Raw genomic sequence first — 15,800 nt, 5'->3', positions numbered from 1 at the left:
ACCTGTGTGACTTTTCTAACATAAATTGACATGGTTGGAATGATCATTCTTATGCCTTCTGCACAGTTTCAGAGCAGAGTAATCGGGATGCTAAAACCTGAGACAGATAGTCCCAAGCAAATCTATAAATCACTGATGAATGACATAAGTTCCTAAATAAATCACTATCATATAAAACTAGGCCATGATACGTTAGTCTACGAAAGGATCAACTTTTCAGCGTCAGATGTGAGTCTAGAAACATAATTTTTTCCCATTAACCCAGTGGGCCTTTACTTGGAAACAACAATGGACAAAACACAGCCATGACCTCCTGTCTTCCTTGAGATCCAGTGGGAAAGAAAGGGGAGGCTCTCTAGGGAGGGAGGAAGATAAGGGTCATAGGGGTTACAGTTTCTTCCCTCTCTAAGGAGGATATTGGGAGAAAAGAAATATCTGTGATGATCTGAGGTAGGACAAGGGGAGGGTGTTATAGTCCTTCTGCCTACATAAGGGACCCAGAAAAAATTGAATTCTTCCTTATCTGTTATGGGGGAGGGGACAACACCTCTATTTTTAGAGTCTTAAAAGGTACTACACTAAGCAGGCCTCATCCTCAGGTCCTCCTTTTATGACATCAGCTGGGGGATGGTCCTGACTCGCACTGAGTGGCCCAGCATTTAGGGGCTATGTTGCCCAGGTACCATAAGCCACCATTCCTCGAAAAATATCTAACCAAGAGCCAATCACATGCTTATGTTTCAAGTATAATATGGGTGCCTACATTCAAACCGCTGTATTACAATCCCATTACATCTGCCATCTTTATATTTAAAGCTCACAGCCTGCAGTTTCCTTTAGGAAAAAGACTAGCTACCAAAAAGCTTGTTGTTACAAGATGCCATTTGCTTGTGGGAGTCCCAAGTCCCTGGGGAGATATGATTATAGTGATCCCTTAACAATACATGTGACCAGGGAAGATTTCTTCTATGAAGGCAAGGATGGTTTAACTGTAGAGTGGTTACTAATGAAATCTACCACAACAAGTCAAAAGAATAACCTTAAAGTAACCATCCATTCCTGATAAAACTTTTATTTTTTTTAATAGATCCATTGTTTTATTTATTTATTTACCATTGTCTGTGCTGGGTCTTCGCTGCTGTGCGCAGGCCCTCTCCAGTCACAGTGAGCGGGGGCCACTCTTGTTGCGGAGCACGGGCTCCAGGCGCACGGGCCTCAGTAGCTGTGGCATGCGGGCTCAGTCGTTGTGGCTCGCGGCTCCAGAGCGCAGGCTCAGCAGCCGTGGCGCACGGGCCTGGTTGCTCTGTGGCATGCGGGATCCTCCTGGACCAGGACTCGAACCCGGGACCCTCGCATTGACAGGCAGACTCCCAACCGCTGTGCCACCGGGAAAGCCCTTTTCCTGATAAAACTTTTGTTCAAAGAGTTAAGGAAGGCTATTTTTTTTTAATTATGGTAAAATAGACATAACATAAAATTCACCATCTTAACTATTTTTAAGTGTACATTGCAGTGGTATTAAATATATTCATGCATGTTGTTGTGCAACCATCACCACCATCTATCCCCATAACCTTTTTCATCTTTGTAAAACTGAAGCTCTATACCCATTTAATAGTAACTCTTTCTCCCATCCCCCCTACCCCCTGACAACTACCATTACAATTTCTGTCTTTATGATTTTGACTACTCTAAGTACCTCATTTAAGTGGAATTATCCAGTATTTGTCTTTCAGTGACCGGCTTATTTCACTTAGCATATGTCCACAATGTTCATCCTTATTGTAGCATACCCTTCCTTTTTCAGGCTGGATAACATTCAAGACTGTTTTGTTTAACATGTTAAAGGATATCTGTCTCAACGCAATGGCTAATATTACATAAGATAGTAAAATATTAAAGATATATCCATTACAGTCAGGTAGAAGATAAGGATGCTGGCTACTTAATATTGTTCTGGAAATTCCAGCCAGAATGGTTCTACAAGAAAAGGAAATAAGGGCTTCCCTGGTGGCACAGTGGTTGAGAGTCTGCCTGCCGATGCAGGGGACATGGGTTCGTGCCCCGGTCCGGGAGGATCCCACATGCCGTGGAGAGGCTGGGCCCATGAGCCATGGCCACTGAGCCTGCGCGCCTGGAGCCTGTGCTCCGCAATGGGAGAGGCCACAACAGTGAGAGGCCCGCGTACCGCAAAAAAGAAAAGAAAAGAAAAGAAAAGAAGTAATATAAATATTGAAAAAAGAAGATGAAGTTGTTTTTATTTGCAAATGGCATGATTTTTTATTCAGACTAAAAAAGTACTTTGAAATGTGTATAGTTGACCCTTGAACAACATGGGTTTTAACTGTGTGGGTCACTTATACACAGTTTTGGTGTTTTTTTCCCATAGTAAATACTATAGTACTGCGCTATCTGTGGATGGTTGAATCTGCAGATGTGGAACCGAGAATATGGTGGGCCACCTTGAGCATTCCAGGATTTTGGTATCTGCGGCAGGTCTTGGAACCAGTCCCCTGTGGATACCGAGGAATGACTGTATATTTAAAAATTAGCTGTTTTTACAATTCCATCTTTCCATTTGTGACCTGGATCCCACCTTTTTGCCTATTCAAGGACTTGGCTTCTACACTTTTCCTTTTCATCAGTTTTCTTCTTTCTTTTCTGTATTATTCCCCGTTGCATATATTACAGTATCTCCCATCTTTAACATATCCTCCCTCTGACCTCATCATGTATTTTTCCAGCTACAATCCCATTTCTTTGCTTCCTTTACAGCAACACTCTTAAAGAGAGTTGCCTGTAGTCACTACCTCAGCCCCTTATCTGCTATTTTCTCCTCTTTTTTTTTTTTTTTTTTTTCTTTTTGCGGTATGCGGGCCTCTCACTGTTGTGGCCTCTCCCGCTGCGGAGCACAGGCTCCGGATGCGCAGGCTCAGCGGCCATGTCTCACGGGCCCAGCCGCTCCGCGGCATATGGGATCCTCCCAGACCGGGGCACGAACCCGTATCCCCTGCATCGGCAGGCGGACTCTCAACCACTTGCGCCACCAGGGAGGCCCTCTCCTCTTTTTATAACCTTTCTTCTTTCTGTTATTCTCCTCTTGATGTTTCACGTGTTGTTGGGACGACTCGGACTTGTCTGGGTCCCAGGCCCATTGTAGGCCTGTGTGCTGGACAGAGCTGTGCCCCGTCCTTCCCTCTTCATTCCAGTGTGTCTGTCAGCTTCACCCCTGCGCTGACTCCTCCCCGACCCCAGCAAGGTCACATGGGACCATTGGTGCCACATCCACCGGTCAGTCCTCTGTCCTCATCTTATTCAGCATCTCAGGGCATTTGACACAGTGGCCCGCACTCTCCTCTCCAAAACACTTTGCTCACCTGCCTATTGGGACACTGGAGTCTCCCTGTTTTCCTGTGTCGCTCATCACTCCTCAGCCTGCTGTAGGTGGTACCCGGCTCTCCCCTGGGGTCCCTTTTCCTCTGTAGCCGTGTCTTCTCCTTGGATGACCTCACCTGGTCTCATCCAAGGCTCTAGGATCCTCGCAGATACCAAAATCTGCGGATGCTCAAGTCCCTTATATAAAATCGCATGGTGTTTGCATATAACCTATACACATCCTCCTGTACACTTCAGATCTTCTCTAGATTGCTTACAATCCCTAATACAGTGTACCTATAACGTAAATAGTTATACCTACAATGCAAACGCTATGTAAATAGTTGCCTGTGCTTGGCAAATTTAAGCTTTGCTTTTTAGAACTTTCTTGATTTTATTTTCCCCCGAATATTTTTTTTTTTTTTTTTTTTTTTTTTTTTTTGCGGTATGCGGGCCTCTCACTGTTGTGGCCTCCCCCGTTGCGGAGCACAGGCTCCGGACGCGCAGGCTCCGGACGCGCAGGCTCAGCGGCCATGGCTCACGGGCCCAGCCGCTCCGCGGCATATGGGATCCTCCCAGACCGGGGCACGAACCCATATCCCCTGCATCGGCAGGCGGACTCTCAACCACTTGCGCCACCAGGGAGGCCCTCCCCCGAATATTTTTGATCTGCGCTTGGTTGAATCCGCAGATGCGGGACCTGTGGATATGGAGGTCTGACTGTATGCTTAGAATAAAGTTCCGTTATTTTTACACGTCTACAGGGCCTTGAAGATCTGGCCCACAACTGCCCTCCTGACCTCATCGTGGCTCCCCTCCCTGACTGTCTGGCTGCGTCCACTCTCACCTTCCCCATTCAGCCTTCCCCCATGTGCACGTGACTTGTTTCATGTCATTATCTGTGCTCAAATGCCATTTCTTCAAAGATGCCTTCCAGAGCACTCGCTAAAACGTGCACCACTCCCCCAGTGGGCCTTCGCTCTTACCCTGCTCTGGCTTCTTTTTATTGCTTACAAGTGCCTGAAATTATTTTTCTCTATATATTCTTGCTTATATTGTCTGTCTCTCCCACTAGAATAGAAGCTCTGCAAAGGCAGCCATGTCATCTGCCTTGTTCTTTCTTGTCCCTTGGGCTGGCACATAGTAGGTGCTCAGTTAATATCTGTTGAATGAATTGCAGCACTTACCACGTGTAAAAAAAACATCTTGGGAAAAACAGTGCATTTACAACAGTGAGATAGATGTGTATCTCCTAAACATCAGTAAGTAAAAGAAAGATAAGCAACAAAATTGAGCATCATTTTTTCCTATCCAACTGGGAAAACTAATGGTAGTGATAATGTTGGTGAGAGTACCAGGAAATGGGTGCTCTCATTTGCCATTGGTGGAATATAAAATTGTCTAAGCTTTCATAAGTGATGAGTCATGGGTTATTTTTATCTCAGTTTTTGTGGTTTGCTATGTTTCCCATTTTTCCCAATAGTTACTTTTCCCCCCAGTAGTTATTTTTCAAATCAGAAAAATCTGATAACCTTAATCCCCCACCCCCACCCCACCTTTTTTTTTTTTTTTTTTAAGCCTGGCTGGATCCTGGTACCAGCAAACTTGTAAAGCTAATCCCACTGGTAGGCTGGTCTTGTGTTGTTGAACCTCTTAAGAATGTTTAATCTGAATCCTGTATCGGGTTTCTCGGCAATAGTGCAAAATCGGTCACTGGAAACTTTATGGGCAGAGTCACCCTTGATCTGAGGTCCTGGCCGGTTTGGGGAGCCCAGTGGAAACGTGAGGCTGGGAAAAAGATGCAGCACTAAGGGGGGCCCACCCAGTTAGAGATGGGGTCTCACAACCCTTCCTGCCAAGACCCGGGTCTCCATAGGCTGGGTAGGCCTCACATTTCTTGGCAGATACCCTGCCCAACTCCCTAGCTGCTTGGGACTGAGTTAAAAACAATGATCACAGCCACCCATGCCTTTTCCTCTGCTTTATGCAGCTGGATTTCTGATGCCTGTTTCCCTCGACACCTCCATACCCTATTGTGCCAGTGCCCACAGGGCCAGCCCCTCCTGTCTGGGCCCCAGGCCCCCAGAAGGGAGGCTCACAGCTGAATCACCAGTGGGCCATCCTGCAATCTCCCCTTGTTTCTTTCTTTTCTGGAGGTGCATCGGTAATTCAACATTTCATTTCTTTACGTCACTTTCTGGCCTTGGCAGTTCAGTTCCAGAGCTCTCAGCGGCCCACCTGAGCAGCACCACCCAGACGGCCAGGAGCTTACAAAGGAGCCAGTACACACTCGGCTCCTAGCCCTGGGCCGTCGCCTTCACACTTTCTCAGCCTCGGCTCTCAGACCCTGGCCCTCTGACAGCTGGCGCAGCTGACTACAGGAACCTGCCAAGGACTGGGGATTGTTTTAAGTGGCACAGGGAAATGAGGGTTGGGGCTGGCTGAGGCTCGTGCTTCCCAAGTGTTTGCAGGCTGAGTGGCACACACTTAGAGCGACTACCTATATTTCGGTGCATGGACCTGGTGAAGTGGAGAGAGGGGCTGGTTTTAACTCTTGGTCATCTGTTGAATGCCCTTGTCCCGTCTCCCTTGGGGCCAAGGGGACACGGCCAAACACCTGCCTGATGATAGGGTGGAGAATAAAAAGCCTCTCTTCCTGCCTTAACCACCTGGTGGAGGTCTGACTGTATTTGAAAGATGCCTGATCCATCTTCACGTTCGTGCTTCTTAGAGACAGTGCCCACGGGAGAGGTAGGAGAGAAAAGCTCACCCAGGGCGAGTGTGGTCCTCCGTCGGCCTCTGCTGCGACTTGAGCCTGGGTGTGGCTCTGACTTGGGGTCCGCTCCACTGTCTCAGGCCGCAGGGACAAGTGGGATTGTAGCTTCTCTTGTCCCTTTTGCCCAGCCAGCCCTGCTTTCGATCAGTAATTCATTTAATCTGTACTTTCGTGTTTTCCAGCCTGTCTACCCCTGAGGCCCAGGAGGCTCCGAAGAACTCTGCAATTAATCTGGTTTGGATTTAACCACCTTCTTTTACTTTTCTTCTTATAGCTTAAACTTTGGAACAAATATCGAATTTCCAACATTCCATCACTAATATTCTTAGACGCCAGCACCGGGAAGGTCGTGTGCAGGAATGGGCTGCTGGTGATCCGCGATGACCCAGAGGGTAAGGCCTTGCTTTGTCCACCCGTACCCCCTGCTCTGCCCCCTGCCCTGCCCTCCCCTGTTGGTACAGAGGATATAAAGGAAATACATGAGTGTGGGTTTACTTGGCTAGAGAATATTGTCTTGATGAAATTACAGTATTCTCCAGGTCATGGTTAAGATTTTTACGGAGATCAGAATGTCCCTCGTGGGGGCTTTAGTTCATGGGCCAGCGGAGATGGAATCTGAAAAAGGAAGTTTAGCTTTGAGGGCTGAGGAGGCCATTGAGAAGCGGCTTGAGCCCAGATTCCGACTCCTAGTGCTGTTTCAACGGCAGCTCTCATCTTCACAATCAGAGGCAGGCTGTGTGGTTTCGGGAGTTTTTTCTCATTAAAATTTTACCGTAGCAAAGTCGCAATCTCTGCATTGCTCTGCTGGCCTGGCGGTGAGGGCCCCTCAGTTCCTGGGGCTGCTCAAGTCCTAAGCCTTGGTCTTGCTGACTGGCCGGGTGGCTGGCTGTGCCTGGGTGGCTCTCATCACCCTGCTCAGAGGCTGTCCAGGGCCTGTTTCTCTCCTTCTCTCAACCCCCGCCCCCCAACCCTGTGCACTGGAGTCATAAACGTCATAAAAGTGTTACAAGATCTTCTTTCCCTTACTTACTGATCCAATTGGAGGATTCAACCCGGGTCACAAATTTTCCCAGTAAAAATTTCACCTGCTTCAAAGAATTGTCCTCAGTAAAAACCAGGGCAGGTAGAACCAAGTCTTTACCTTCTGAAATGTAAACACACACGCACACACACACCCCACTCTGAAGCTTGTTAAAAACCCAGCTTCCCCGCCTCCACCCCCAGAGATTTTTGGATCCATTTGTTTCAGGGTGGGCTTGGCCACCTGCTTTTTCAGCCAGGCTGTGCTTCTTTCTCCCTCCCATCCTCCACCCACCCCAGGCGATTTTGAGGCAGTGGTCCCTGGACCACCCTGTGAGAAAAAACTGTTCTGTTGAGTGGGGGAGCATATCATTTGCTCTTCCTGCCTGGGGCTTACGTGTCACCAGAATGTCGACCATCTGGGTTGAGTGGTTTTACGCTTTCCTTTCAGTAGACTGAAATTCTCATCTCGCTGTGTTCCCTGGGCCCCAACCCAGACCAGCTGAATCAGAATCTCTGGGGGTGGGGAATTTTACAATTCCCCAGCTGATTCTTTTTTTTTTTAATATATCTTTTATTTATTTTTTAAAAAATTTTTTGCCTTATAACAAATTTAATCAGTTATACATATACATATGTTTCCATATCCCCTCCCTTTTGCGTCTCCCTCCCACCCTCCTTATCCCACCCCTCCAGGCGGTCACAAAGCACCGAGCTGATCTCCCTGTGCTATGCGGCTGCTTCCCACTAGCTATCTACCTTACGTTTGGTAGTGTATATATGTCCATGCCGCTCTTTCACTTTGTCACAGCTTACCCTTCCCCCTCCCCATATCCTCCAGTCCATTCTCTAGTAGGTCTGTGTCTTCATTCCTGTCTTACCCCTATGTTCTTCATGACATTTTTTTTTCTTAAATTCCATATATATGTGTTAGCATACAGTATTTGTCTTTCTCTTTCTGACTTACTTCACTCTGTATGACAGACTCTAGGTCCATCCACCTCATTACAAATAGCTCAATTTCATTTCTTTTTATGGCTGAGTAATATTCCATTGTATATATGTGCCACATCTTCTTTATCCATTCATCCGATGATGGACACTTAGGTTGTTTCCATCTCCGGGCTATTGTAAATAGGGCTGCTATGAACATTTTGGTACATGTCTCTTTTTGAATTATGGTTTTCTCAGGGTATATGCCCAGTAGTGGGATTGCTGGGTCATGTGGTAGTTCTATTTGTAGTTTTTTAAGGAACCTCCATACCGTTCTCCATAGCGGCTGTACCAATTCACATTCCCACCAGCAGTGCAAGAGTGTTCCCTTTTTTCCACACCCTCTCCAGCATTTATTGTTTCTAGATTTTTTGATGATGGCCATTCTGACTGGTGTGAGATGATATCTCATTGTAGTTTTGATTTGCATTTCTCTAATGAGTAAAGATGTTGAGCATCCTTTCATGTGTTTGTTGGCAGTCTGTATATCTTCTGTGGAGAAATGTCTATTTAGGTCTTCTGCCCATTTTTGGATTGGGTTGTTTGTTTTTTTGTTATTGAGCTGCATGAGCTGCTTATAAATTTTGGAGATTAATCCTTTGTCAGTTGCTTCATTTGCAAATATTTTCTCCCATTCTGAGGGTTGTCTTTTGGTCTTGTTTATGGTTTCCTTTGCTATGCAAAAGCTTTTAAGTTTCATTAGGTCCCATGTGTTTATTTTTGTCTTTATTTCCATTTCTCTAGGAGGTGGGTCAAAAAGGATCTTGCTGTGATTTATGTCATAGAGTGTTCTGCCTATGTTTTCCTCTAAGAGTTTGATAGTGTCTGGCCTTACATTTAGGTCTTTAATCCATTTTGAGCTTATTTTTGTGTATGGTGTTAGGGAGTGATCTAATCTCATACTTTTACATGTCCCTATCCAGTTTTCCCAGCACCACTTATTGAAGAGACTGTCCTTTCTCCACTGTACATTCCTGCCTCCTTTATCAAAGATAAGGTGACCATATGTCCGTGGGTTTAACTCTGGGCTTTCTATCCTGTTCCATTGATCTATCTTTCTGTTTTTGTGCCAGTACCATACTGTCTTGATTACTGTAGCTTTGTAGTATAGTCTGAAGTCAGGGAGCCTGATTCCTCCAGCTCCATTTTTCGTTCTCAAGATTGCTTTGGCTATTCGGGGTCTTTTGTGTTTCCATACAAATTGTGAAATTTTTTGCTCTAGTTCTGTGAAAAATGCCAGTGGTAGTTTGATAGGGATTGCATTGAATCTGTAGATTGCTTTGGGTAGTAGAGTCATTTTCACAATGTTGATTCTTCCAATCCAAGAACATGGTACATCTCTCCATCTATTTGTATCATCTTTAATTTCTTTCATCAGTGTCTTATAATTTTCTGCATACAGGTCTTTTGTCTCCTTAGGTAGGTTTATTCCTAGATATTTTATTCTTTTTGTTGCAGTGGTAAATGGGAGTGTTTCCTTGATTTCACTTTCAGATTTTTCATCATTAGTATATAGGAATGCCAGAGATTTCTGTGCATTAATTTTGTATCCTGCAACTTTACCAAATTCATTGATTAACTCTAGTAGTTTTCTGGTAGCATCTTTAGGATTCTCTATGTATAGTATCATGTCATCTGCAAACAGTGACAGCTTTACTTCTTCTTTTCCAATTTGGATTCCTTTTATTTCCTTTTCTTCTCTGATTGCTGTGGCTAAAACTTCCAAAACTAGGTTGAATAAGAGTGGTGAGAGTGGGCAACCTTGTCTTGTTCCTGATCTTAGTGGAAATGGTTTCAGTTTTTCACCATTGAGGACGATGCTGGCTGTGGGTTTGTCATATATGGCCTTTATTATGTTGAGGAAAGTTCCCTCTATGCCTACTTTCTGCAGGGTTTTTATCATAAATGGGTGTTGAATTTTGTCGAAAGCTTTCTCTGCATCTATTGAGATGATCATATGATTTTTCTCCTTCAATTTGTTAATATGGTGTATCACGTTAATTGATTTGCATATATTGAAGAATCCTTGCATTCCTGGAATAAACCCCACTTGATCATGGTGTATGATCCTTTTAATGTGCTGTTGGATTCTGTTTGCTAGTATTTTGTTGAGGATTTTTGCATCTATGTTCATCAGTGATATTGGCCTGTAGTTTTCTTTCTTTGTGATATCCTTGTCTGGTTTTGGTATCAAGGTGATGGTGGCCTCGTAGAATGAGTTTGGGAGTGTTCCTCCCTCTGCTATATTTTGGAAGAGTTTGAGAAGGATAGGTGTTAGCTCTTCTCTAAATGCTTGATAGAATTCGCCTGTGAAGCCATCTGGTCCTGGGCTTTTGTTTGTTGGAAGATTTTTTATCACAGTTTCAATTTCAGTGCTTGTGATTGGTCTGTTCATATTTTCTATTTCTTCCTGATTCAGTCTTGGCAGGTTGTGCATTTCTAAGAATTTGTCCATTTCTTCCAGGTTGTCCATTTTATTGGCATAGAGTTGCTTATAGTAATCTCTCATGATCTTTTGTATTTCTGCAGTGTCAGTTGTTACTTCTCCTTTTTCATTTCTAATTCTATTGATTTGAGTCTTCTCCCTTTTTTTCTTGATGAGTCTGGCTAATGGTTTATCAATTTTGTTTATCTTCTCAAAGAACCAGCTTTTAGTTTTATTGATCTTTGCTATCGTTCCCTTCATTTCTTTTTCATTTATTTCTGATCTGATTTTTATGATTTCTTTCCTTCTGCTAACTTTGGGATGTTTTTGTTCTTCTTTCTCTAATTGCTTTAGGTGCAAGGTTAGGTTGTTTATTCGAGATGTTTCCTGTTTCTTAAGGTGGGATTGTATTGCTATAAACTTCCCTCTTAGAACTGCTTTTGCTGCATCCCATAGGTTTTGGGTCGTCGTGTCTCCATTGTCATTTGTTTCTAGGTATTTTTTTTTTTTTTTTTTTTTGCGGTATGCGGGCCTCTCACTGTTGTGGCCTCCCCCGTTGCGGAGCACAGGCTCCGGACGCGCAGGCTCCGGACGCGCAGGCTCAGCGGCCATGGCTCACGGGCCCAGCCGCTCCGCGGCATATGGGATCCTCCCAGACCGGGGCACGAACCCGTATCCCCTGCATCGGCAGGCGGACCCTCAACCACTTGCGCCACCTGGGAGGCCCTCTAGGTATTTTTTAATTTCCTCTTTGATTTCTTCAGTGATCACTTCGTTGTTAAGTAGTGTATTGTTTAGCCTCCATGTGTTTTTATTTTTTACAGCTCTTTTCCTGTAATTGATATCTAGTCTCATAGCATTGTGGTCGGAAAAGATACTTGATACAATTTCAATTTTCTTAAATTTACCAAGGCTTGATTTGTGACCCAAGATATGATCTATCCTGGAGAATGTTCCATGAGTACTTGAGAAAAATGTGTATTCTGTTGTTTTTGGATGGGATGTCCTATAAATATCAATTAAGTCCATCTTGTTTAATGTATCATTTAAAGCTTGTGTTTCCTTATTTATTTTCATTTTGGATGATCTGTCCATTGGTGAAAGTGGGGTGTTAAAGTCCCCTACTATGAGTGTGTTACTGTCGATTTCTCCTTTTATGGCTGTTAGTATTTGCCTTATGTATTGAGGTGCTCCTATGTTGGGTGCATAAATATTTACAATTGTTATATCTTCTTCTTGGATCGATCCCTTGATCATTATGTAGTGTCCTTCTTTGTCTCTTCTAGTAGTCTTTATTTTAAAGTCTATTTTGTCTGATATGAGAATTGCTACTCCAGCTTTCTTTTGGTTTCCATTTGCATGGAATATCTTTTTCCATCCCCTTACTTTCAGTCTGTATGTGTCTCTAGGTCTGAAGTGGGTCTCTTGTAGACAGCATATAGATGGGTCTTGTTTTTGTATCCATTCAGCCAATCTGTGTCTTTTGGTGGGAGCATTTAGTCCATTTACATTTAAGGTAATTATTGATATGTATGTTCCTGTTCCCATTTTCTTAATTGCTTTGGGTTCGTTATTGTAGGTCTTTTCCTTCTGTTGTGTTTCTTGCCTAGAGAAGTTCCTTTAGCATTTGTTGTAAAGCTGGTTTGGTGGTGCTGAACTCTCTCAGCTTTTGCTTGTCTGTAAATGTTTTAATTTCTCCATCAAATCTGAATGAGATCCTTGCTGGGTAGAGTAATCTTGGTTGCAGGTTTTTCTCTTTCATCACTTTAATTATGTCCTGCCACTCCCTTCTGGCTTGTAGAGTTTCTGCTGAGAGATCAGCTGTTATCCTGATGGGGATTCCCTTGTGTGTTATTTGTTGTTTTTGCCTTGCTGCTTTTAATATGATTTCTTTGTGTTTAATTTTTGACAGTTTGATTAATATGTGTCTTGGCGTATTTCTCCTTGGATTTATTCTGTATGGGACTCTCTGTGCCTCCTGGACTTGATTAACTATTTCCTTTCCCATATTAGGGAAGTTTTCAACTATAATCTCTTCAAATGTTTTCTCAGTCCCTTTCTTTTTCTCTTCTTCTTCTGGAACCCCTATAATTCGAATGTTGGTGCGTTTAATGTTGTCCCAGAGGTCTCTGAGACTGTCCTCTGTTCTCTTCATTCTTTTTTCTTTATTTTGCTCTGCAGCAGTTATTTCCACTATTTTATCTTCCACCTCACTTATCCGTTCTTCTGCCTCAGTTATTCTGCTATTGATCCCATCTAGAGTATTTTTTATTTCATTTATTGTGTTTTTAATCGATGCTTGATTCATCTTTAGTTCTTCTAGGTCCTTGTTAACTGTTTCTTGCATTTTGTCTATTCTATTTCCAAGATTTTGGATCTTGGAAATAGAATCTTGGATCATCTTTACCATCATTATTCTGAATTCTTTTTCAGGTAGACTGCCTATTACCTCTTCATTTGTTAGATCTGGTGGGTTTTTATCTTGCTCCTTCTCCTGCTGTGTGTTTTTCTGTCTTCTCATTTTGCTTATGTTACTGTGTTTGGGGTCTCCTTTTTGCAGGTTGCAGGTTCGTAGTTCCCGTTGTTTTTGGTGTCTGTCCCCAGTGGCTGAGGTTGGTTTAGTGGGTTGTGTAGGCTTCCTGGTGGAGGGTACTAGTGCCTGTGTTCTGGTGGATGAGGCTGGATCTTGTCTTTCTGGTGGGCAGGTCCACGTCTGGTGGTGTGTTTTGGGGTGTCTGCGGACTTTTTATGAGTTTAGGCCACCTCTCTGCTAATGGGTGGCGTTGTGTTCCTGTCTTGCTAGTTGTTTGGCTTAGGGTGTCCAGCACTGTAGCTTGCTGGTCGTTGAGTGAAGCTGGGTGCTGGTGTTGAGATGGAGATCTCTGGAAGATTTTTGCCGTTTGATATTATGTGGAGCTGGGAGGTCTCTTGTGATCCAGTGTCCTGAAGTTGGCTCTCCCACCTCAGAGGCACAGCACTGACTCCGGGCTCCTCAATTTGGGATGATGTGTTGTCTATTCATGTATTCCACAGATGCAGGGTACATCAAGTTGATTGTGGAGCTTTAATCCGCTGCTTCTGAGGCTGCTGGGAGAGGTTTCCCTTTCTCTTCTTTGTTCTCACAGCTCCTGGGTCTCAGCTTTGGATTTGGCCCTGCCTCTGCGTGCAGGTCGCCGGAGGGCGTCTGTTCTTCGCTCAGACAGGACAGGGTTAAAGGAGCAGCCTCTTCGGTGACTCTGGCTCACTCAGGCCGGGCGGGAGGGAGGGGCACGGAGTGCGGGGTGAGCCTTTTGGGAGGTCTGGGGTCTTCTGCCAGCGTTCAGTAGGTGTTGTGTAGCAGTTGTTCCACGTGTAGCTGTATTTCTGGTCCCCCAGCTGATTCTAAAATGCAGAGTTGAGAGCCACTGAGAGTCCAGGGTTGGAAATGAAGAAACTCACAGTTAATACCCGAGGCAGTGATTTCCCAACTGTCCCATCATCACAATTACTCGGGGAGTCGTTTTGCTTTGTTTTGGACATGCATCTTCAGCCTTGCCCCTGAATCCTGAGACTGGGGGTGGGGGGTGACCTGGGCTTCTGTACTTTTCAAAAGTCCCCCAGGAGATGGGTCCTGTGGTCATCCAGGTTCAGGAACCATTGCCTTGAAGGTAGGTAGGGCTCTGCCGTGGACGAGTCCTGCTTTTATTCCTGGTTTAGCTGTGGATTCTATGGATATGTTAAAAAATACTGTTTGGTGATAAAGTTGTCATGCTCTGCGGCCCTCAGGCCTTTTGGGTCAGAGGCCACAAGGAAGAGTCTTAACATTCTCGCTGTCTGTTGCCTGTTTCAGGTTTGGAGTTCCCTTGGGGGCCTAAACCCTTCAGGGAAGTCATTGCAGGGCCCTTGCTTAGAAATAATGGGCAGTCCCTGGAGAGCAGCAGCCTGGAGGGGTCTCACGTGGGAGTCTATTTCTCTGCACACTGGGTGAGTGTTTGGTCCCTCTTTAGTCCAGACAGAAGGGAGCAGTGATGTCACCACCAAGACCAGCTGGGGTTGGCTTCTGGAGGTGTGACTGCTCAGGTGTCATTTCCCTGCATTCTTGCCTTCTCCCATGCCCGAAGCATGGCTGTCATGCTGCAAGTGCTTAGTGTGATGAATGACATTAGCAGCAAGCAAACGACTTCTTTGGACTGGCCTAAAAGGGTAGTCCTTCCCCCTAAAAAATAAATAAATAAGAAGAGGAGTCCTCCTAACCCATTCTGACGAGGCTCCTCATGGGCCCCGCGGGAGCTCGTTTTAACTGCTGCCTGCTGGCACCCAAGTGGATGGGGCAGGGCCTGTGCTGGATACGCGCCATCACGAGAGGCACATTTGTTTCTGCCTCGTCCGTAAACTGGAAACGCGATCCGACTCCTGCTTGGGTGTTGCTGACCTGGCCTCTACGGGCAGGTGGCTGGGAATTGGGAAGGAGAAGGCACGACGTGCGGCTGCAGGATCCCACTCATGTCTTCCAGTGTCCGCCCTGCCGAAGCCTCACCCGGGTCCTGGTGGAATCCTACCGGAAGATCAAGGAGGCAGGCCAGAAATTTGAGATCATCTTTGTCAGTGCAGACAGGTAACGCGTGCTGGGGAGCGTGGCGGTGCATCTCCCCTTTTCTCTAGGTGGATGTCTCTTGCTGTACACATCTCGCCTCTTTAGCTTAGAGCTTGGGGGATGGGGATCAGGGGAGACATATCTGGGATGATTGTCGGAGGGACAGATACATTTCATATTTACTCACGTAATTGTCTGAAGGGGAGCCAAGAAAAACCCATCCTTGCTGTCAATATTAAGGGACATCCCAGTTCTGGCCTGGGGCATTTGAGATTAGCATGCATTTTTTTCTGATTAGTTCAGCTTTGTGGATGGTGGTGAAAGGATGTGGAGGGGGGAGGATGGAAAGAAAAGAGCCGGAGACTAATGGAATGTGGCACCTATCCTAGCGGGCTCTGCAGTCATTTCTCTTAGCTCTGGCCACGTGCTTTTTCTAGGGGCTCTCCTCAAAACAAGAACAGACATTCTTCCTGGAGTACGTCAGGGCCTTTTAGCCTCAGTCTCCTCTGTTTCTTGCCCTCTTGCCGGCTTTACTCATCAGTGACCTTCCTTCATCTCAAAGCTCCAGCCCCAGTTCAGACCGAGCCACCAGGTGTTCTGTTCACAGAAGGGTCTCTGAGATGGCAACACACGGAGGG

General features: G+C 45.2%; 1 protein-coding gene across 2 annotated transcripts in view; it reads left to right on the top strand.

Annotated features, from left to right (window-relative positions):
• The window catches only part of NXN (nucleoredoxin), a 159,521-nt gene that overhangs the window by 121,577 nt on the left and 22,144 nt on the right, over positions 1-15,800 (top strand). For both annotated transcript variants that reach the window (XM_060081320.1, XM_060081319.1), the window contains exons 2-4: positions 6,426-6,543; positions 14,419-14,552; positions 15,083-15,183. In XM_060081320.1, the coding sequence (XP_059937303.1) occupies positions 6,426-6,543; positions 14,419-14,552; positions 15,083-15,183 (353 nt within the window). The remainder of the gene's footprint in view (positions 1-6,425; positions 6,544-14,418; positions 14,553-15,082; positions 15,184-15,800) is intronic.

Source organism: Mesoplodon densirostris, chromosome 18, assembly GCF_025265405.1.
Source record: "Mesoplodon densirostris isolate mMesDen1 chromosome 18, mMesDen1 primary haplotype, whole genome shotgun sequence".
Lineage (NCBI taxonomy): Eukaryota > Metazoa > Chordata > Mammalia > Artiodactyla > Ziphiidae > Mesoplodon > Mesoplodon densirostris.
Note: the sequence above shows the minus strand (reverse complement) of the source record. Positions and strands in the feature narration are given on the sequence as shown.